The sequence below is a fragment of the Lissotriton vulgaris genome, chromosome 10 (genome assembly GCF_964263255.1).
Source record: "Lissotriton vulgaris chromosome 10, aLisVul1.2, whole genome shotgun sequence".
Classification (NCBI taxonomy): domain Eukaryota; kingdom Metazoa; phylum Chordata; class Amphibia; order Caudata; family Salamandridae; genus Lissotriton; species Lissotriton vulgaris.
In genome coordinates, this window is record NC_141698.1 from 123317733 (window position 1) to 123340500 (window position 22768).

Sequence of the window (22768 nt, forward strand, 5' to 3'; positions counted from 1 at the left end):
AAAGTGTGGCTCAATAGTTAGAGCGGCAGACCCTGATGCAGTAGTCTGGCCGGGACCAGGGTTCAATTCCCGCCTCGGCGGGTCTCTGGCTCAATTTCCCCGGACCTGATAATTCTCGCCTCGGTGCCTATTCTGATCATGAGCCCCACTCTGCACCTCTGGGCAATAGCTTGCTTAATCTCTACAACGGCCCCAACAACGCTTGGGGTGCCTGACTTCACCTTGGGGTGCCCAGGAGTGGGCTCCTCACAGGGAAAGGCCAGGAAGGGTTCCTCGGCGGTATTCGTACAAGCGCTGAGATGCCTCCGGGTAGTCGTGCGCTATATAAGTGCGTAATTATCCTTTATTATCATATTTTAAATTGTTGTTCTACTGCATCGTTTCCCTTAACTTTTTACTAATGTGGTTAAGAATTTTGAATAAACCCAAACTTAAAATAAAAAGGAGGAACAACAAGTTACTTACCTGAGGTAATGCCTTTTCTGGTACAGACTTACTAGCCACAATTTCCTCACTGACCCGCCATCTTCCCGTTCTGTGGAATGGACTCATCTAGTCCATACTAATAAGATGCCAATTTGGAGCTCTGCATACTAGTACAATCTGATTTTTAAAGACTCCGCATCAGATGACGCAGACAAAGAAGGACGTCAGCATGCTGATGTGGCGCAGATCTAGTCGTCACATCCTAGGCAAGACAGACATGATGCAACAACTTATTAATCTATCTGTGGGACCTGGTAAAGAGCTGATGGGACGAATGTAAATATAAGTGAATGTTTTAATGCTCAAGCTTGCCACTTTGCTTAGTTTTAGAAACTAGGTCACCCAGAACAAACTTACACAACAAGTGCTAAACAAGAGACAATACTGAAATGTATAGGTTATTCAAAGCTGTGATGGACTTACTTATGCACATCCGTTTTGAACTTGGGGACATCATACAGCATGGCACTCCGCTTCAAAAGCACCAAGGAAAGCTGGTTTATTAAAGGGCCATCAGCAAACTGAAACAACAAGGTACATTAATTGTCATCGTCCATGAATTCAAGCTTCAGACTCTTCATCATGCATTGCTAACTCTGACCACTGAAACTATGGAGGTCAACAACTTAAGAGAAAAGAAAATGTGCTTTTACTCTCTGCCCTCGAAATGATGTGGAGTCTCGACTAGGCCTACTTGCACTACAGACTGTGTTCTATGGTGGTTCAAACATACGCAATGTCTGAATAGTCACAATGAGACACGTCCTCAAATATTTTGTATGGTTGTTGATGCACAAGAGAAATGATGACAGGAGAATTTGGTAGAAAAAGAATCTTGGAGTCGGAAAGGTCATTATTTTCATATAGCTCGTGTGAGAATATCATTTAATGTTTGCAATGTAGTTATGGTGTACAAAGCGAATGTATGTGTTAGTCACACTGCCTTGTTCTTTATTAGTTTAAAATGTGTTAAAAATATATATTTTTAAAAAGTAAACAAAAACAGATTGATGTGAAACAAAGAGAAATTTAAAATGGAGGGGACCTGCGGAAACACTGTACGCTCTAAACCCCAACCTAAACACATTTGCTCTCTAATATTTAATATACTAAACATCTTAAGCAGCTCATATACCAAAAATTCTAGTTTTATTTCTATTTACTCTGTGTTTTTAATAATGTGCTGTACAAGTATTCTAGTTTCGAGCAACAGGGGCTGCCCAATAACCACCTGCTGAAAACTACCCAACTACTGCAATTCGCCCATTATAGGGATTCCATACAAGCTGGGCCTCCATCATGCACTGTTTAGAACCTCACTCATTATGCGCTAAATTACATAATTAATGATGTCATAGATAAGCTCTCAAATTACATCATTGATAATGCACAGCATGGGTCAGTCGTGCACAGCAGAGGTTGGCATTAGGGCCTCGCTGTGCCAGGCCCTGCTCCTACCACCTACAATGCAGTGAACCCCCTGTGCAGAACAACTGCAATACAATATGGGGGTCTGCGCTGGGAGTACTGCGATACCGGGTATGCGCATCCTGCCCTATTATAGACCCTTTACAGGTCTTCGTCAGAACTCTGGGACTGAGTCTCCGAGTCCTGTAATTGTGGCCTCAACATTTTCTCAAATGTTGCAGCCAGTTAGTCGGATTGGTTCGGTACAGCGGAAACAAAATTGTAGACAGGATAAAATGCTCCTTGAACCAATCAACCATGAGGTTTTTTTTTTATTTTGGTACCACAGGTGATACATGTGTGTAAAATATGAACTGAGTGTAATATGCTATTAAGAAAAAAATATGTCAAATAAAGCAAAAACATTGTATATGTACAGATTTGTCTGTTGGCTTCCCTGAATAAATATATTTTTATTGCATCAACTTTTAGCTTTCTCGGTTAGCTTTTCTCAGTATAAAGACAAATTATGTGTCATGTTCCTTTGTGTTGTGGCAAGTTATTTGTAAATGACTTAGTGGAAGAGTGTGTAAAATATGCTATTCATGCATTTTAGATTTTGCAGTTGTTCCTATCTGTGTTTATGCTGTGTATGATTATGTGAATTCAGGTGTTAGTGCATTTGGGGTAAAATTATTTAAATTTTCTTAATCTGACCCTTTATATTTAAAAAATAAACAAAACCGGTCAAATGTTTAGGAGACCTGAACACACATGTAACACAATGGTTCTTTGTGGGACAACTGAACCAAGGCAAATGTATCCAGCAATCATTTTAACAAATTAACAAATCATAAGCAATTGAAAAGGAGCAGGAACACTTGCAAATGTAATCCAAAATGATATCGTTATACAGAGAGGGAAACTGTTCAGGTGATCACACAGTGAGAGGCAGAAAAACTGTGCAACAGTATGTAATATTTAATAGGCAATGGAATAATTAAAAATTCAAATGTTTGGCATTTCAACCCATGTTGATTATAGTGTCATTATCAGGGCAAACATATATTTAAATGATGCAAGAGCAAAAGGCTGTTCTTATTGGCAGGGCAAATAAATTGATTCGAATTGAAGGAATCAATGAGTTATTTTGGTGGCAGCGTAAATAGACATATTTGCTGCATCACCTTTGTTGCACTGCAAATCACAAGATGGTGTGCCTCTGGGGTCAATCACTTGCAACATTACTGCAAATAACATCAAACCCATTCCCCAAGGTACTGATAAATCTGCACGCAACAAACCATGCTACAGAAAGGAGCAACTCAAAATCATGGAATGCAGCGCTGCCTTTCAAATATATATGAAACCTGGGTAGGCGGAAAAGGAAGTTCGGGGAAAGGGCCACACTTCAAGACTACGAAGACCATGAATGTGATATTTAGGACCAGATGCACAAAGTTTTGGTACGTTTGCAAACGCCCTGATTCGCACAAATTGGTCGTTTGCCAATGCAGAAAGGCATTTTTAAATGTACAAAAGCTCAATTGCGATCTGGGAACCTATTACGGAATCGTAATTTGAGTTTGCGATTCGGTATAAGGAAGGGGCCGGTTTAGGGCGTCCCTTCCTAATAACGAATCACAGTGGCATGTATTAATGTTTTGCAACCGAAATACGGTCACAAAACATTCACATTTTACCCCCAACTTAGTTGGTGGTAACCCATTTGCAAATGGGAAGGGGCACCCAAGGGACCCCTTCCCCTTTGTGAATGTTTGTAAAAACATTTTTCGAGAGCAGGCAGTGGTTCTACGGACCACTGCCTTCCCTTACAAAACTAAAAGAAAACTTTTAATTTAACGTTTTGAGACGCATCCAGTTTTCCTTTGAGAAAAACAAGCTGCTTAAAAAAAAAATTGCTTTACTGAAAAGCAAATCACAGACATAATGGCCTGCTAACCCCTGCAGGTCATCCCTGTGATTTTTGCTATATGGCACAACCCTATTATGCCACTAGAACCCCAGAAAGTCATAAGCACAGTTGAGAATCTGAAGACCAGCTATCCGCAAAGCAGAGTGACAAGCCCCTAAAGCACTCAGCCCCGTGTAGCATGCCAGAACACCTTCCCAAAGACAACAGATGAGAGAACAAGTGCAGAGGGACTTCTACAATAAAAGTATTTTTCACCTCACCATAGGGGCAACCAATGGCGCACACATACTCAAAGTCCCTAGAGGCCCGTTGACTGTCCTGCAACTGCAAATGATACACCGGCCTCAAAATCCAGTTGTTATGCGAGATCAAACTATGCTCAACTGCGTACTACAAATGCTTCCCACGTTAATGGAATAATGCTGCCAGCCTAGATGCCAGCAGAGTATTCAAAGATGCAGTTATCATTACAGATCCTAGACAAGTTTACTATTGGAGATTCATGGGGCAGCAGTGTCAGACCTAGATCAGGAGAAAGATTGAAATAAGGTAGAGATGGAGATAACAGCTGCATGAGGTGGAGATGATGGATCAAACAGAAGAAAAGATGAATGTGTAAATAGAGGAAGAGATGATGTGTGGGGGGTAATATATGGTGGGGAGGACAAGATGATGGAAGAGGGATAACACAGGAGGAAGCATTATGGAGAAGATGGGGAGGTGTTCGTGATGAAGGAGACAGATAACGAGGATACTGGAGAAGAAGTTGATGAAGATAAAGTAGAAAATAATGATAAAGAAGGAGTGATTTAGTAGGAGGTGGAAAAGGATGCAACCTTAGAGGTGGATTAGATGATAGAAGGTGAGGGCAGGATGGAATGCACACTGGAGGTTCCCTTAGATGCTTTCATCTTTTTTTTTTTAAACAATGAATGTGTTGCACTCATGTTGCAACATCATACCCATAACTACCCTTCGATGTGTAGGCTGCACTTTACAGCAGACCTGACATTTTCTGGGCTTGTGCGCATGCCCGAATTAGTGTTTGAATGGTCTGTGTAGTTTTAGTTGCTACAAACACTGTATCACCACTCTGGGCAGGCTGGTTTTATAAATGCAATTAGAAGGCACTTTGTTCCCATGTTTGTGCCTAATACATTGCAATTCGCTCTCTGTTGCAATCCATTTCCTTGTGCTCTTGTTTGCACGCCAATGCGTACAGATGGAGCAAGCTGTTGGGTTCTGTATTCTAAAGTGTGTTTGTGTCTTCTTCCTTGGAGCTGTGTGTTTTCATGAACTTTACATTTACTACGTATTGGCTTACAGGTCCATTTATTTTGCTTCGCAACCAATAAGGTAGGTTTCTCTGCAAGATGTGTTTGATTGTGTACACTTACCTCATCTTCATCAATTGGGTTGAAATTGTACAATAAACTAAATATGGTATTTTTCTTCAATGTCAAATATCTCTGAGACATTTTGGGAAAATGTCATGCTGAGCAATTAATATTTGTCCAAAGAAATAGAAAACAGGCATATCATACATCATTTTTGGTCAACAGAAGAAATATCTTCTAAGTGACTAGTTCTCCTCTGTGCGTATCACAGGTTCAGATTCACAGGTATTTCTTCCTCATGCTTTTATTGTTAAGCACATAATAGAGCCATTATCATTGGAGTTAAGAGTGAAGTAACTACAGCTCTGCATCAACCACATGTACATGTGTTAAAACCATCAGTTGCTTCACAGTCATTTCCCTTTGTTTCATTTAGTGGCTTAAACAGTATCCCATATTCTAATGTGTCTAGTAGGCAGGGGTAGAGGGTGCACAAGGGGAAGGGGAAGCAAGGGAGCGTACAGGAAGGAAAATAAACTTGTTAATGGAAGACTCTTCTCAAACCCTTATAGGTATTCATGACCATCACCACTACAACAGGCTGTTCAACGACTACTCTAGTGCAATCTAAACAAAGTTATTATGACCTTTATCTGATTCTCATTTTACGTCACTCCATGTTCCTCCCCACTACATCAACCATCTACTTTTATCAAACTACAACTCTTTTTACTTGCTAATTATTGGTCACTATTAGCATTCAAGATAACAAGAGAATCTAAAATGATACACTTCAGGCATTGATGACCCGCCTGCAAAGAATCTATTTCTTGCATTCGCTTCCCCGTTCGTTATTCAATATCTGCTATTTGAATGAGATTCTAGATCATTGCCACCATTTTCCCGTCAAACTGTTTTGTCTCCCACTGCTCTTTTTGAATATAGGGGCACACATCTCCCTGTTGGACAGGCTCATCGTCGCCCTTGATGTAGTTCTCTTCATGTCGTGTGTCCGTATGCCCTCAAACCTCTTTTGCGGATGTGCCAAATGCCAGGATCTACAGTGTGTGCAGCAGTGTAAAGGATGTATAGTTTCGTTAAGGAGACTGACAAAGCAGTTGGGTTAACCCTATGAAATGTGAGCGCATAACTCTCAACACAACAGCTGCTATAAATTTAATGATAAAGCTCTAATCCCATTTGAGGTTGGTGAATTGGGAAGGACTGCTGAGTTTGCACCATGTGCGTCTCAATTGACTCGTGCGCCTTGGCGGCTCCAACAACCTAGCCCCATCATGCTATCGAATTTGTCAACTCTGCTGCACCTCCACATCAACCTGATGGAGACACGGCTAACTGTCCCACATCAAGCTGAGTGATTTCAAATCTTGAGCCATTTTCTCACTCTCCTCAAGCAAGGGTCAGCAATCTTAGTTGATTTGTCTCCAAGGTATGTCCTGTTCAAGTTCCAGGGTTCCCTGATTTCTTAGTGAGACCATGAGTGGCACCCAAAATATAGCCCACTTCAGAGAACTTGGACAGAGGAATCCTCCAGAGGCCCAGTTGCCTCCGTTAATGTTTTCGTTTTCTCAACAACTACGTATCTAGTTAAAGGTTATTTATGGGTTTTTGTTTTATGAGAAAACCTAATACTTTATTTTAAACATGCAAATTTAAGTATAATTATTTACACATGAAAATCCAAAAGCTTTTAAAAGCTTTCATGTGAGAGTTTCTCCAAAGCAAGGTTATGGAAATGGACTTTCCTCAGATGGCTCATGGCACAAGACAGAAGCAGGCTTGTAACATTTTCAAAGAGAAAGGCAAGTCAAAAATAGTTTCCAAGGCAGGGATTCCTACCTTTACTACTTCCTTGAGAAAAAGCTGCAGCAAGATGGGGACAATCTGCATACACTGCACGACTCGAGGGCATTCGGACAGGTCCACAAGAAACTGATGCAGCAAACCGAGTCTGAGGACAAAAATACAAAAAAATAATCAATAGGACATTCAAGAAAGTGGTGCCAAAAAGACAGATAACTCTGAGCCAAGAAAACGTCTGTCACAATCACTTAAGAAGCAACATAACTTGTGTGTTCTATTTTCGGAGCTTTGGTGTATTGTTTCAATGCAGATATATCCAAACACTTTGGACAGAGTGACAGCTAACAAGGCATACTAGCATATGGAATGCCCTTATGGTCCACCTGGAATGCGCTGACCAATGTCTGGTCAGTGCCTACCTGCAATTGACTCGGAGAGATTCTGGAAGCCGGGCACCATAACAGTGTCAGAGGAAAAGGCAAGAGACAGAGTTAGGACTGAGTAGAGTGAACAGATGGGTACTGTACTAGTCAATGCAGCAACCGGCTGTACCCTTCTTCCAAATGAGACTGCTGTCAAGGGCATTCAGATACAGCAGTTACCAGGGATTGAGGTATACCACGAGGCACAGCGGCATTTTACATTTTTAGTATGAGCTACAAAGAGCAAGGACTAGAAAGTAACTAACTGATCTCCAACCTCTTAATAACAGAACCTTTGTATTATATCCCAGATCTCCAAAGTAGAGGGCCATATGTCACCATACTGCAGGTCAAAGAGAACACTTTTTATTCATTAAAAGAGAAAGGTACTCAGAGGTCTTCTGAAAAATGTACACTGCTGTTCTTGTGCCACCTTTGGAGTATTGAAGGGCAGCAGGGTACAGTACACATAGCCTAATAAAAAGGTACATTATGCATTCTGAACAGAACTTCTCAGCTTTTAAACCAGAGCTCCTCTTTCAGTGAGAAGTTGAGAAAAGGCACCCTCATCCTATTCGCAACTTCTCTCATTTCATCATTATCGTTCTGGAAAAAGAAAGATTTATTTGGGAAATTAAATGAGGTCCTGGGATTGCCATTTCTAAACAGTGGAGATTCACTGGTTTAAAAAATCCCCTTCACTTGCTATGGTTTTAAATTAAGGCTCCTGGTTTTCCGTTTAAACGGATATTTACATATAAATACAGACGGAAAACTATTTTTCCTTTTTCTGTATTTATAGCTTAGAAACGGAAAAATACTGACAATGGGTCGCAGCCTCACTCCTGCAGAGGGTTACCTCGACACGCTCCTCTTACTAATCCACATCACTTAGGCCCCTTTAAGAGAACTGCTAAGGTAGAAGCACAAAGCAGCATGTGGTAGTAGATGTTGCATGTTAGAGGGGTGGAGGACGCTGTAAGGAATGCAAGTACTTAACCTTTAAAGCAGCACTGTGTCCATTCTAGTAATGCCTTATAGCCGAGCACGAGGTGTTAGAGGGTGCGCTAGGAGGCCGGCTCACTGATAGAATTTTAGGCATCATCTTGCGGGGCCTGCTGGGGTCAGCGTAACTAAGGTAGCCTGTGAATACAATCAGTGGCGGCAAGGCAGAGAGGACTGTTAGCAGGTAGTGTTGTACTCAACAGCAGGTGGCAGGCTTTGAGGAATTAAAAAATTAACATACTGCCAGTGTACAAACTGTATGGAAGAAAACACACAATTCCTTTTTTTTAAAAAAATGTTTACACGTGGAATGCCAGCTGATTTAGGCAATTTGCCATCTCCATCGAGAGGTGTGGATCGCAGTATCTTTCCTTTCTTGATGTTGCCCTTGCAAAAGTAATTTCCCATGTTTTCATGCATTCTTCATTCCTTTTCTAATCTTACTCATTAATGCTGCGCTTGCTCTCTTCATCACAAAGGGTTAGAACAGGTTGCAGACACCTTACAGGAGAGATTTTGTACCACAGTTCGTGTTTGATGCCATCTGAATAACAATTATTTCAAACATTGCCAAAAGAGAGGCTGCATCCAACAACACTCCCTCTTAGAACGGGCTATTTAACGATACCTGCATAATCTGCCTCAGCTGTAAATACAATAAATGCACACTTTTTGTTTAAAATAGAATGTTATGTCTTCCAGTGTTTTCAATTTTGTTTGGTAACCTTCTAAGTGTGTGCAGTCGTTACAATCTCTACATAGCCCCTTTCGCATAAATGTGAAAAAAATACTAGCTCCAGCAACGTCATTTACTTGCGACAAAAATAAATGTGGATAAATACAGAAAAAATTACCAAAAAATAAATATGGATAATTACAGACGGAAATGATGAAAAAATAAATACCATAAAACCGGGAGCCCTAATTTAGATTCAGCTAAAATAGCAAAAAAAAAAAAACTTTAAGTCTTCGCTTTGCCAACATTTCAAAGAGGAAGTTAGCTAACTGTTATAATTTTATGATGGACAAGATATTCAACACCCCCCACAATTATAGGGGCATTTACATAGGACTACACATTGTGCTTCAGCATTCAGTATCACAATCCAAGATATCTTTTGCTAAAGCAGAGTGGCAGCTTGCCATTTTCGAGGACTAGATGTAGTGTAGAAAGCAAATAATGCTTTTTGGTTTGTCACTTGATTATTTAGTAAACCCTAATGTACTGTGTGAACCAGAATAAAACCTATTTGGCAAGCTAAATCCATCTGCACCTATTCACGGGGCAGTAGTTTAACCTTTGATGCAAAGGAATCTCAAAATGAAAGGAGAAAGAGTGGTAAAAGCCTCTAAAAAAAACAACCATTTTATATCTTCAAAATGTGCAAGTGCTGATCTCTTTTACACCCGTTCAGTCAGGCCAGCATATGCCTAGGAAACATTTAAGCTATCTTATTCTGAACTGTTGAAGTATACGCTTCATCTGCAGAAATGTGTAGGTTCACTCTAGCAGACCCTTGGAAACTGTAGCAATGTGACTTGCAGTTGACCACATCGCCCCGGCCCTGAAAGAACTCAAATGGCTCCTGACTGAAGCCCGATGCAGCTTCAGAACAGCGTGCCTTACCCCCACAAAGCTGTGCACACTGGAAAATCAACCGACCTCACCTCTAAGCTCACAAGGGCAGGACAGACAGAAAAAACGGATGTACTTTGTTACAACGCATGCTTTTACCACGCATGCTTTTACAACGCAGGTTTTTCAACGCAGGTCGTTACAACGACTTGCGTTGGGGGGTGTTGGATAGTGAATAGTTTAATTTACTGTTCCAACTCCAGTCCCCGTGGATAGTAGGGAAGGTGTTGGATAGTAAATTAAACTATTACCTATCCTAGAGCGCCCCCCAGCGCAATTATTTAAAAATGACTTGCGTTGAAAAACCTGCGTTGTAAAGGCACTGCGTGGTAAAAGTTGCGTCGTAAAGGATGTTTCCCACAAAAAACACTCAGAAGCTCAAACACCAAGCTCTTAATCTTGCCCAAAACCCACGAGCAATACACTCTGGCATGCTCCTTCTTGAGCAATGCCCCTAAAATCTAAAACTCCATACCAATACATACGAGGACCAACCCGTCCTCCTTGTGCTTCAAAAGGAGCTCCTCCTCAACCAGCACCTCAACTAGCATATCATAAATCATTTGCGGCAACACCTCCACACTCAGCATTCCTTGGACCCCGTCGCCCCCTCCCGCCCCCCCTACCCAGTTATTTTTCCTCCCCTGTGCTCCACCAGTCACTTGACTCGATTGGACATCATTGATTCCATTATACTTGTTATTTTGATGTAAACATATACTGATGTAAAGCACCTTGATACCCTTGGGTCTTGCCAGTGCTATATAAAACTCTTAAAATAAATAATCCAAATGGGATCTAAACCAAAGTGTATATCAAAAATTGCTATTTTAATTAAAACCCAGATTGTTTAAATGACGCCCCTCCCAAGATTTTTAGTTTTAAGATAATTAACAGGGATGCTGAAAAGAACATGGAACTGTGGAGACCAAACTGGGACTGAAGGGAAAGACTAAAGGCCCGATTTAGATCTTGGCGAACAGGTTGCTCTGTCACAATAGTGACGGATATCCGTCCGTCGAAATATAAATCCCATAGAATAGAATGGGATTTATATTTCGGTGGACAGGAAATCCATGCCGTTGAGACAGAGTAACCCATCTGCCAAGATCTAAATCAGGCCCCAATTAGGGATGTGGTAAGAGTGGATAAGCTTCAACATGCTGATCTGCTCTCAATTATATTTTTCTGATCCATGGAGCGCTGCATATAAAATGCACATAAGTGAAGATCACCACTAGGATTATCACAGCACAAAAAAAGGTGCTCCAAACGTGCTTGCAAGGTCAATATTATGTCATAGAAAGCCAAAATTGGATAGCTGTATTACCCCTCAATGACGTCTCCATTCCAGGTTTCACAACGCAGCAGGTACCGAAAGAGGCTTTTGTAAAATGGGTGACCAAACGCTTCCATGGAATTTGCGGGCGGCAAGGAGGAGGCTCCCATGGCCTTTTCAGATGTAGGAGAAGACCTAGAAATTTAAACACAGAATCCTCAATAGAAACACATTGGAAAACAGTAGCATTTAAAAGTTCCAGACCTACTTTAAATAATATTTAACTATTTCAAAGCATCCTTTTTAAAGAGCTCTGCAAAACAAGGTCATAACCCTTGTGAGGCTGGTAGTATCAGACTAGCCACCTTCTGATTAAGCCTTTGGATGCATGCCTCAAATAAGCCTCGCAATGCCAATGTACATAAAAACATGTAAAAGCAACAAAAAACTGCTGATCATGCCAACTTGATGTAATATGACTAAAAGAGGTACGATATTTGTGCAACGCAATAGTCTTGCTTTTACGAGGACAATATGATTATAGAATGACCTTACATTAAAAATGAATGGTGCTCATTTGACCTCAATCGCGAGTCTCCTCCGAAGTATACACAGAGAGTACTTAGGAAGCCTAAAAGTTGCAATTAACCGCCTGCAATTGACCATGGATGTACTATGCAGATTCAGACACAATGTTATGTGACAAGTAAAGCACACTTTCAAGATTCAATGATTTAGCATACCAAGACATACCCGACATCACTTAGCCCACACCACGTCTTAACAGTAGGTAAATCTGCCCTCATAGGACAAATCGCACACAAATGACGCTGTCATTTATTGAAATAAAATGTTAGCCAACATTCAGCAACCTTGGCTGAAATAGGTAAGTCCACCGTGTGACTTGGTTAATGTTTAACATCATCAGCAGCAACTCAAAATAAACATTTCCTGTTTGAGTTCATCAGTCTTATTGTTTTTCCTATGTGTGTTGTGAACAAGGACCAATGGAAAGATGCAAAGATATAATAGAATGAAAGTCTTTAATGCACAAACAGAAGTAAATGGCTACCCTACTTAGACATACCAAGGGTGATGTGTAAGGCAAAGGTACAATACGTATTTTTTTTTACCTTACATACAAAATATATCTGGTTGTTTGTTTACATGATCACTGCAGGTGCAGTTGCCTTAGTGTGAGTGCATCGGCCTCGATAGAAGCCTTGCTTTTTTTCTAACAAAAGCCTTCTTAAATTCAGTGCACCAACACAAAAAATTAAATATGACAATAAAGTTAGGCTTATCTACTGCTACGACTGGACACTACAGGCCTGCAGTACAGTCAAAAGGATCTAGATGATGAGATCACTGGGACACTTTACTACACATTCTTTATTGCCCATATGTATGTCATTCCCAAATTTACCACTTTCAACACACATAGATGTCAATTTGTCTTGCTTTTTCCTGCCTGCTTGTTGTTCTGGTGACATAGCCTGCTTAAAGTCCTTGGCTAGCCACCTTGACACATTTGCCTTACCTGACAACTACTCCTCTTATTTGCCTGTCCTATGAAAGGCAGATACCATTAACCCCTTCGAATCTCATGATGAGCTCAGCTCGTCATGAGCCACGGTGCTCGTGTGCTCATGACGAGCTGAGCTCGTCATGACCTTTAGAATGCTCGCACGCTGGGCTAATTCCCCTGCTGTGCGAACGTTCTAAAGAAACGGGTGTGGTCATGACGAGCTCAGCTCGTCATGAGCACACGACCACCATGGCTCATGACGAGCTGACCTCGTCATGAGCACAGGGGCGCTGTGCGCCCCGTCCCCCAGCACAGAATTGGAATTTGCCCAGCTGCGAAGGGGTTAACATCCTCTGTGAAACAACAGTTGCTATGCTGTAGAAAGATATCAACTGAGATAGAGTTTGTTAGAACAATATTCTCACCCGGACAATAGGTAAGAGGTGCTTGTGGAAACTAAAACCTGAACGTCCCAAAACAGAGCTACAATGTCACAGACCATAGGCTCTCAGATATAGAACAGTTTCCCAGACAAATTTCATGTTTGGGTGTCTCGACTTTGCCATCAAAACCTATGACTTACCTATTTTAAACTCTTTACACTCTGATACCTCAAGGAGCAGGCTAGCACTTACAAACAACTTCAGCTGTAGAGCACACAAAGTTTACGAAGTGTTCTGCTTATGAACTCTTTACAGAAGGCAAACCAAACAAATAATTACATTACCGTAACTGTATGTCGAGGGCAGCAGTCAAACATGGTAAATCAAGCAACAAGTGAAGAATTTCAATGGCTGTTTCTGGATGAATCAGAGACGGAAAAAGCTCCTTAAATTCAGAGACTAGCGGTGGGCCATTCCATGCCAGGAACTGGAGGGAGTAAAAAACATGGGTTAGAAGCTTGCTGCAGTTCCTTACATTATCAAGATTTCTCTCTTTAGTAAAGATTACATTTACTGAAAAAAGAGGTTTACACCCTGGAATAACCTACACATTTTTAAAACACTTTGAAATGGGACATACTCTAGTCATCAGCAATTTACACTTCTTTCAAATTGGTTTGAGAATGTGATTTTACTCAAATTTCTGAAACCCCTATAAGAGAACCATCTACACCATTCAGTCACACACTATGTAAAAGGGATGACAACTTGTCAGCATTTGATGATGGAAACAAAACAGTGTTCTTCCTCTTAGGGCTCCATTTTATTTTTTATTATCTTTTTATTTTTCCAAATTGTGCACATTATATACACACACAGTACAGTTTTTATCTATACATTATTATAAAGAGTCTTAATGTGGGCCCACGTTGTCTTTCCACTTAGCTATAGGCTCCCAAATTCTTAATCCTCGCATCTTACCCCTCATACCTTTCCGGGCATATATAGGTTTCTCCAGATTATAAGCCGCTAATAAATTAGCCAACCAATTTTGCATAGCTGGTGGATTTCTATCAAGCCATGCCCTGGCTATAGTTAATCTATATACTGCGACAGCCATAAAAATAAATTCTCTCTGTGTATTTCCCCCATCTGGGCCTACCCCCAGCAATAACCAGGAGGGGGTTAGGGTTATTTGAATATCTAATGACCTAACTAAGAAGCCTTCTATGTTTCTAATCAAGGTATGCAATTGGGGGCAGGTAGCAAATACATGTACAATATCTGCCTCAAGAGAGTTACAGCGCGGGCAGGTGATACCTGTAGTACCTCCCCATTTGGCTATTCTCGCTGGGGTAAAATATAATGAAAACAAGGTTTTATAATGCTGGGATTGAAGGGGAGCAGAGCACAAAACAGTACGACCCAATTCAAGTGACTCCTGAAATCTTTTGGGTGCAATGCCCAGCTTCTCTACCCATTTATTACAATGCCTCTACATATCATCCATTTCCCCTTCATCAGACATGCATAAAAAGATCTAATTGTGCAATCCGCAGATACCTGTATTTTCTCCATAATTTCATTACTATCATACCCTGCAGGCCCTCCTTGTTTGTTACTCAGGAAGCTCCTAATCTGCAGGTATTTAAAAAAAGACCTATCAATACCATATTTCACCATAAGATCTGTAAACTGTACCATCCCTTCTGAATCCCTCAAATCGCCGATCTGTAATATTCCTTTTTCGGCCCAACTAGCCATTGTTCCATCAGCGAAAACTGCCGCCGGGAATGACCTGTTCTTATACAGCCTGGTATATCTGTTATATCTTCCCAGTCTTGCTTTTTTCAAAAAGGCATTCCAAATCCTAACTGATGCGTTAAGCGTTTTAAATCTGGTCCTCTTATAAGAACCATACTCCGTGCAATTTAAGAAGCAGTTTTCTGCTTCCTCCCCTAAAACAGCTGCATACACAGCTGTAGACATAGTTGTCACTTTTTGCACATTACCACCCCCACCTATTAAACCCTGCATATATTGCATAGCAGCAGCAAAATAATACATTCTAAAATCCGGTACCCCCCACCCCCGCTCTCTCTCGGTAAAGACATAAATCTATAGGCCCTCCTGGTCTTACCGTGAGCCCAGATAAATCTATTCAAAATGATCTCTAATGAGTTAAACCATTTAGTTTAAAAAAAAAGTGGGATAGATCTAAAAAGATAGAGAAACTTGGGCAGGATCAGCATTTTAATAACATTAGTAGTGCCCACCAATGAGAGATGTAGATTATTCAGTCTTTCCAGATCAGACTTTACCCTAGAGATTAGGGGGGAGATATTATTTTCTACAACCATATCCAAATCTGATGAAATTGCCACCCCTAGATAAACTGCAGAGGTGACCACCCGTACGTCATTGCAGCTAGAGTAAACATTTTCTACAATCTGTGCCTTGGATCTATTAAGACTATATCCAGAAACCTGTCCAAACATCTCAGCTTCGGCTTCCACCTCTCTAATTGTCAATAGAGGAGCTGGAGTAAGTATTGCCACGTCATCGGCATATGCAAGTGTTTTAACCCTACAGCCATTCACACTCATAGGAGAAATATGTGGATTGGATTCAAACCTACGTAGGAGTGGCTCTAGATACAATGCAAACAACAGTGGGGATGAGGGGCACCCTTGCCTCGTCCCTCTTCCGATTTTAACTAATGCCGAATGCCCCCTATTAACTCTAATTTTAGCAGTAGGTTCGTTATATAAAGCCTGTATAGCCTTAATAAATCCTTCTCCAATACCACACCACCTCAGAGTCTGCCATAGGTAATCCCAGGAGACCCTGTCGAACGCCTTTTCGGCATCTTAAAAAAGCGCTGCCATGGGGTCTCCCAAGACACCTGCCGCATCAAACATTGTAATCACCATCCTAATATGCTGTGTTGTCCCTTTACCAGGTATAAATCCTGTTGTGCAGGACTTACCAAGTTCTCAATAATCCCCGACAACCTCATAGCTAATATTTTAGAATATAATTTAACATCGGCGTTCATCAATGGTATCGACCGCTTATGAATTGCGCCAATCGCATCCCCCCTCAGCCTACATAACCGCAAACTGAAATACTCCCTGAACTCCGCCATCTTCATCAAACAGTTCTACTAAAAACCAATTACACATCAGTTTCAATCCACCATATACATTATTTTAGCCCCCTTTCATGTTCCTGAGTTCTTCGAGAAACTGCTGAGCTTTAATTTCTGAATTAAACATTCTTATTTTCCCTTTTGTTACCACTTTTAGTTTAGCAGGGAAAAGGAGGTACGCTTCTGACCCTAGTGACTGTAACGGTGCGATCAGCTGCCTGAGCCTCCACCTCCTCTCTACCGTTACATGACAGAGATCAGGCCTGGCGAAGAATGTAGTCCCTTCAAAGGTTCTCTTGCTATCAGGTCTAGCTTTAGCGATAATTTCCTCCCTTAGCAAGAAATTCCCCACATTTACTAGGATCGCTCTGGGAAAAGAGCCCTGCCCATCCTTTCTCACCCCCTGCTTCACTGTGAATGGAAACCTATGTGCCCGTTGTATCTCTTTATCCCATTGCCATTCTGACTCAGGAAAAGCCCCCTTCAGCAAATTCACAACAAATCGTCTTGTGTCCTGTCCTTCAATCCCCTCTGCCACACCCAGGAGTCTAATGTTATTTCTTCGCTATCGATTTTCAAAATCTTCCAGTTTCCATGGGAAATCTTCTGAGAGTTTTTCCTGGTCTGTCTGGAATGTCTTGAAGCTTCCAACGTCGTCTTCCAGGTTGCCTGTTCGTTCTTCAACTTCAGTTACCCTTTCTGCCAGTTCATCATATACTTTGTTCATTTTCCTCATTGTGTTCTGTATCTTTTTTGCATCTTGCCTTGCTCTCCGGCTTTCAGCTCTGGCCTCCGTTTGCATTTGTTTAAGGGTATTAAACAAGAGATCCACCGGAATCTGTTGCGTTGAGCCCCCAGGCGGTATTTCCGAGTTTTTGCCATCCTCCTCCCGGTACGACTGTGAAGTTGCAGAGTAGTCCCAGACTAACCGTCTTTGGGTCCCCTCCATTCCCCCAGAAAGCTGTCTGGTTAATTTTAATGATTTCCTCTTCTGGATAGTGTCTTTACCCGTACTAGACTCAGAGCCGGAGGTCCCCTCTGAGCTCCCCACACTGGTTTGATCTAGCTCAGATTCCTCATTAAGGGAGTAGAAACAATCTCCCTCAACGGACCCACCTTCAGCCTTTTCCATTCCTTCTCCCACGCCATCTTTGCTTGTGAGGCTAAGGGTACTACCCCATGTATTAGAGGTTCCCCCCCTTTTACTGATTTCATCTCCTCCTCTAGCAGCATTAAGGCTCCCAACATATCAGCATTGCCAAATTCAACCTGTCCCGAGCCCCCACCAGTCTTGTCACTGCAACTCACTGTGGGATTGAGCTCCCTGCTGTCTATCCGTTCTGCCTGTTCTGCCGATCCTGTAGCAGACACCTCTGCGAGTGAGTCAGGCTCCTGCTCAGGTCTGCGGCGTTGCCTAGCAACCTCAGACTCTGCGCTCACAGCGTCCTCAAGGACGTTCTCCCGGAGATCTGGATTTTCGCCGGCTTTGCCACCTCCACTGATGCCGCTGCCTCGGCTGACTCTACCGCTTACCGTATCCTCGGTGTGCTGTGAGACTGTTTTCGAAGAGAAAGCCTCTGTTACGGTAGGCTGGCGCAGTGTCGTCTCTTTACCCTTCAGCTTCTCGCCGTTTCTTCCCGCTTTGCTTGTTGCCGCCGCTCGTAGTGCTGCGGGAGTGTCCTGCACATTAGGGGTCGTTTTGGCCTTTTGCTCGGTTTTCTTTTTCCCCCTGCTTGGGCTCCCATCTTTGGAATCGCACCAAGGTTCCGTGGGGGTCTGTTCATATCCTCAATGCCCGCAGTCTCTATTCCCGACATCGATTTTTCCTTTTCCCTTTCTTGCTTCGTGGTCCGTACGGGCATTTTAATCGCTTGTGTCTGCTGTGTCTGCTGTTTCTTCTTGAGCCCAAACGCGCTCATCAGAACTCTAGCTCCTCTCTTGAGCCGAATTATAGCCAGCAAACACCTCTCAGTGTAATTTATGGCGTGTTCGCGGGTCCTCACGCCAAATGAACCAAGCAGCCTACAGCCAGCATTCAATGTCAATTCAGGAGCCATTCAGGGGTATTCAGCATCTCGGGCTCATACGTCTAGAATCTTTAAGGCTGGAGAGGGGATGTATGCGACTGCTCACCGCAATCCAGCGTCGGCCATCTTGCCTCAGGCTGCTTGGGCTCCAAATGCTTCCAAACTTCATGTATCTTGGGTTCTAGAAACATTCAGCTTGCCTGGAAACTAATTGGACAACTGATAAGGATACACCAGGTCAATGCTACTGGACAATTTCACATCCTACTTTGGATAGGCAGATTTTAGAAGGTCTATAGTTTTAGAATCACTTTCTCATAATCACGCCAATCATAGATATTTTTTCTTTAATGCACTAGGTTTACTGTGAAAAAGGCAGAGGCTTTTCTTTTTTTGACAGTCACTCGGCCAAACCAGTAAAAAGTTGTATCTGAATTGATGTTTTTTAACATTTCACTTTAAAAACCAGACGTGCCCCATACATCAGCCACAAAATTTGCGTGCAATTTCTTTCAGGAAAAAATGCAAACCAGTCTGCATTTCACTGGCCAAAGAGACCTACACAAACAACAAACTATCTGAAAGCACTGAAAGAGAGGATGATGTAAATACTTTCAAGGGCAGACTAGAAAGCTGGCTCTAAACAAATGTTTGGATAAAAGGGGTGTTGTTTTGAACTCCAATCAGCTTTTGTAGTAAAAACACTAGAAGATAATTGGGACCGAAGTTGCAAGTGGTAGATGCAGGCAAAGGCAGGGTGAAGTTGGAGGTGGTGGTGTCAGAGTGTGTGTTTATTGTCTTGAGACAAGTACAAAGCCATTTACACTTAACTAGGTTTAGTGCTTCACTTTCTTCTGGCTCTCGATTGTAGCACTGTATTGTGACTATCCCAAGTTGTTACTTTCTGCAAGATAGTCAACTTTACAACCAGGTGGAGAGCAAATTTAGTCATTAGTTCTGGGATATTAAAAAGCCACAGTACTCTTAAATGTAGGAGAAACTTCAAATATAATTTAGAGCCTGAATCTGTGACAAACGCGTATACAAATCTATATACTCAAAGTATTTATATTTGGGGATTCTTGCTTCCTTGTTACCAGCTCTCCCATTAGTCTCCCACTCGTCCTTTTTTAATATTCCTCAGACTTTTGCAACTATATTCTAAAAGATTTTGTTGGGTAGCCCACTGCAAATACACAGTTTGAACTCAGGAATCCATGATGCTCCGCAGTCTTTTAGAACTAAAACCAATTTTGCAGCCCAAAGGAAAGTAATCTATCTTCAGAAAAAGTTATTGTCTTCCAAAATGTAGTTTTTAACTTATTGATTGTTCGGATAGGGAGCTAGCCTATAAATATTCGCGTTACAAACAATAAGATAATTGTTTTGAAGGCCTATAGCCACCTCTAAGGCTGTACCTTAGAGAAGTGAGAAAATAGTGGCAATTGTTTTGCTAGTCACAAATGCAAATCACTTTTACACATGGGTGCTGAGATCATAACTTTAGCTACTGCCTTAGATAAACTTCAAAATTAATTTATGGTCAAAAACAATTCCATCGACTTGTTCATCATAACATGTGAAGGCTTTCTATTTCTTCAGTGACAAATAATGTGTTCCATAGCTGGTCGAATAGTGGGAAGAGACAGAGAGAGGAGTGCTGAGGGGAGACAAAGAATGTTACGAAGATTTGTTGAGTCCGTTTAAATGGTGTGTGGGGAATTGTCATTTTTTGGTACATAACATGATAGATCTACGGGTGTGGTTTGCTGTTGGCATGTTTGATGTTAGTGGTGTGCATCATTCTGGTTTGGGCTGCATAGGTAAAATGCCGAAATGAATGATAGTGGGTTATCCGTGGTAGAACTATTTAGCAGTTTGCTGACAATTGTTTATATTGAGTTTGGTGTATACCTGGAATGTATGGTGTGGTTGGTTCAGGCAGAGACTTGTATAGGTAGATACCAAGGCGGGTGAAGGCAAGTGGGCTGTTTGGTGGGATGCCTTGCACAGCTGCACTGAAATGTGCCTTTTATAGGATGGCTATGCAGAACTTTTATGGGCTGGTAAGAGTGGAGTATGTGGTGTGTGGGATGTGGATGTTTGAGTACTTTTGGTGGAAGCGTGCCTACTGCAACAAAAACAAAGTTATGAATAGAATGCTTGAATTAACCCCTTGGGCGCGGCCGCGATTCTGCACCTGTGCGGCCGTTTTGAAGAGTGGGCGGGTTCATGACGGCCCCCAGCCGTCATCAGCACCCGTGATGCACTACGGACGGGGGCCGTCATCAGCATGCAAGGGGTTAATTCCAGTCAATGGCAATTACAAAAGCCACAACCAAGACCATAATATTTCATACACTATCCCTTTCTGGAGTCTTGGTCCTGCTACAACACAAAAAGGTCCAACCAGGTCCTCTCTAGATGGGAACACCAACCCGAATCCAGTTTCAGCCTACTTAAGCCTCAAGCTATACCTCGTTGATGAGGCCTATGGTACAGTGAGCACAGCATCCACATCTTTGCATACTTGTCACACTTAGGGTGTCAACTGCAACAGAACAAAGTGGATGTGTGCGGCAGAGAGCATGGGGTAGCAATGACTGTTTGGTGCTTACCAAATGGCAAATGAGGGGTATGAACTGTTTTGGTAAGGATGAGATGAACAGAAATAAGTGATGACATGGAACAAGTCAGTTGCGTCCAAATGGCAAATGTGGGGTATGACCTGTTTTTTGTAAAATGAGATGGATAGAAATTAATGGTGCCATGGGACGAGTCAGTTGTATGGAGGAATGTATAATGTGTTTGTTGTGAGAGAGCCGTATACTTTATACCGGAGTTGGGTGCTTTGTGATATGCAGTGGTATGGATTGGTTGATATGCATTGTGAGCATTTTCATTACAGGTTCAACTGGGGAATAACAAAGGTTGATGTGTGAGGAGTGTGGAAGTGACTGCAGTTCTAGGTGGTGTGCCTTGGGCATTTTCTTGAGTGGTGAATACATTATCTCTATTGTTCGTAAAGAATAGTGGTGTTTTTGAGTCCTGGAGAGGTAAACAGCGCGAAGATGTTGATGCTTGGTAATTATTGTGAAACGTTTGCTGTGTTTACTAAGGGTTGAAAGGTGAGTTAAGATTGCAATATATTTCAGCTTGGTGTAGAGGACCCAACAGAGTATAGGAGTTGATGTACCAGGTTGTTGGTGGTGAACATAGTTTGTGGTGTGGAATGTTTATGTGGTGCGACAAGCAGGGGCTATAGGAACTTTAAACATACAGCTACAGCCCAAACCGCTGAACAGGTTTGACACCAAATTAGGCAGAAATCTAGATCTTGGTGTAAATCTATGAAGTAGCTTTTGATCAATTAATGCTCAAAAACTTTGTATGTTTAGGCAGCGGCAATTGGCATTGATCAGGGGTGGTGGGGAGGAGGAAGAAAGAGAAAAAAAATACACCTACATATCCGTCTCTCCCCTGTGCTTCCTGCTTCTGTTGTAGCTGGGAGAGATGTCTCCCAGCTACAACGGAAGCAGGAAGCACAGGCTCCCCTAAGCCAATCACAACACTGTAATGCAGCGTTGTGATTGGTCTGAGCACCCTGGTTCGGCGCTCAGACAGGGAGCATGTGCATGTTCTCCACCCAGGCTGTTATACAGCCTGGGTGGAGAAATTGCAAATTGTGCATGACTGTTTGGTCAGACCAAGACGGCGGCCAAACCGTCATGCTCACTTACAGTGTGCCCATAAATCCTCCCCCTGCTCCTCTGTGAGGACAGCAACCCCGCAAAACTGCTTCAGTAGGGAAGAATTAAAAGATAATATGTTATCATTTTATTGTTCCTTTTTTTATTTATTTTTTACACTGCTGAAAAGCAGTGGGGCAATGCTCCTCCACCTTAGCGGAGGAACCGCCACTGTATTTAGGGACGAGGAGCCTCTGTGGATCTGACAAATCTCAAGCAGAGATCTCATTGGCTGCCGCCATATCAACCAGTAATTAGTAGGAGCTATCTTAGGACTCCTAAAAAAAAAAATCAAACGAAACAAGTGGGCAGCTGGGAGGATGAAAGTCAGGAGGAGAGGTGGGACATACAATGTACATCAAGTGAGTTTTTAAATAGTTGAGGTGGACTGATGTATGGACTGAATTGTTGTGATAACATCATTTTGCTAAATGCTGCTTAGATGTGATAACTTTATATTGTTTCTTACATTTGGTCCTGCACAAAGTCAGTATTTGATTTGTAAGGTAGCAATGTATGTAGAGGAGGATAGGGATATGGGTGTTAATTGCAATTGGCCATTGGGACTGCCTTGGTGACAAAGGTAGCATACTAGATG

At 42.0% G+C, this 22768-nt stretch overlaps 1 protein-coding gene across 1 annotated transcript in view; it reads right to left on the reverse strand.

Annotated features, from left to right (window-relative positions):
- Positions 1–22768, reverse strand: part of AP5Z1 (adaptor related protein complex 5 subunit zeta 1) — a 130719-nt gene that overhangs the window by 83590 nt on the left and 24361 nt on the right. The window contains exons 11-14 of the mRNA XM_086940690.1: positions 13588–13730; positions 11384–11527; positions 7027–7138; positions 910–1007 (exon numbers count right to left, since the gene is read on the reverse strand). Of these exons, the coding sequence (XP_086796816.1) occupies positions 910–1007; positions 7027–7138; positions 11384–11527; positions 13588–13730 (497 nt within the window). The remainder of the gene's footprint in view (positions 1–909; positions 1008–7026; positions 7139–11383; positions 11528–13587; positions 13731–22768) is intronic.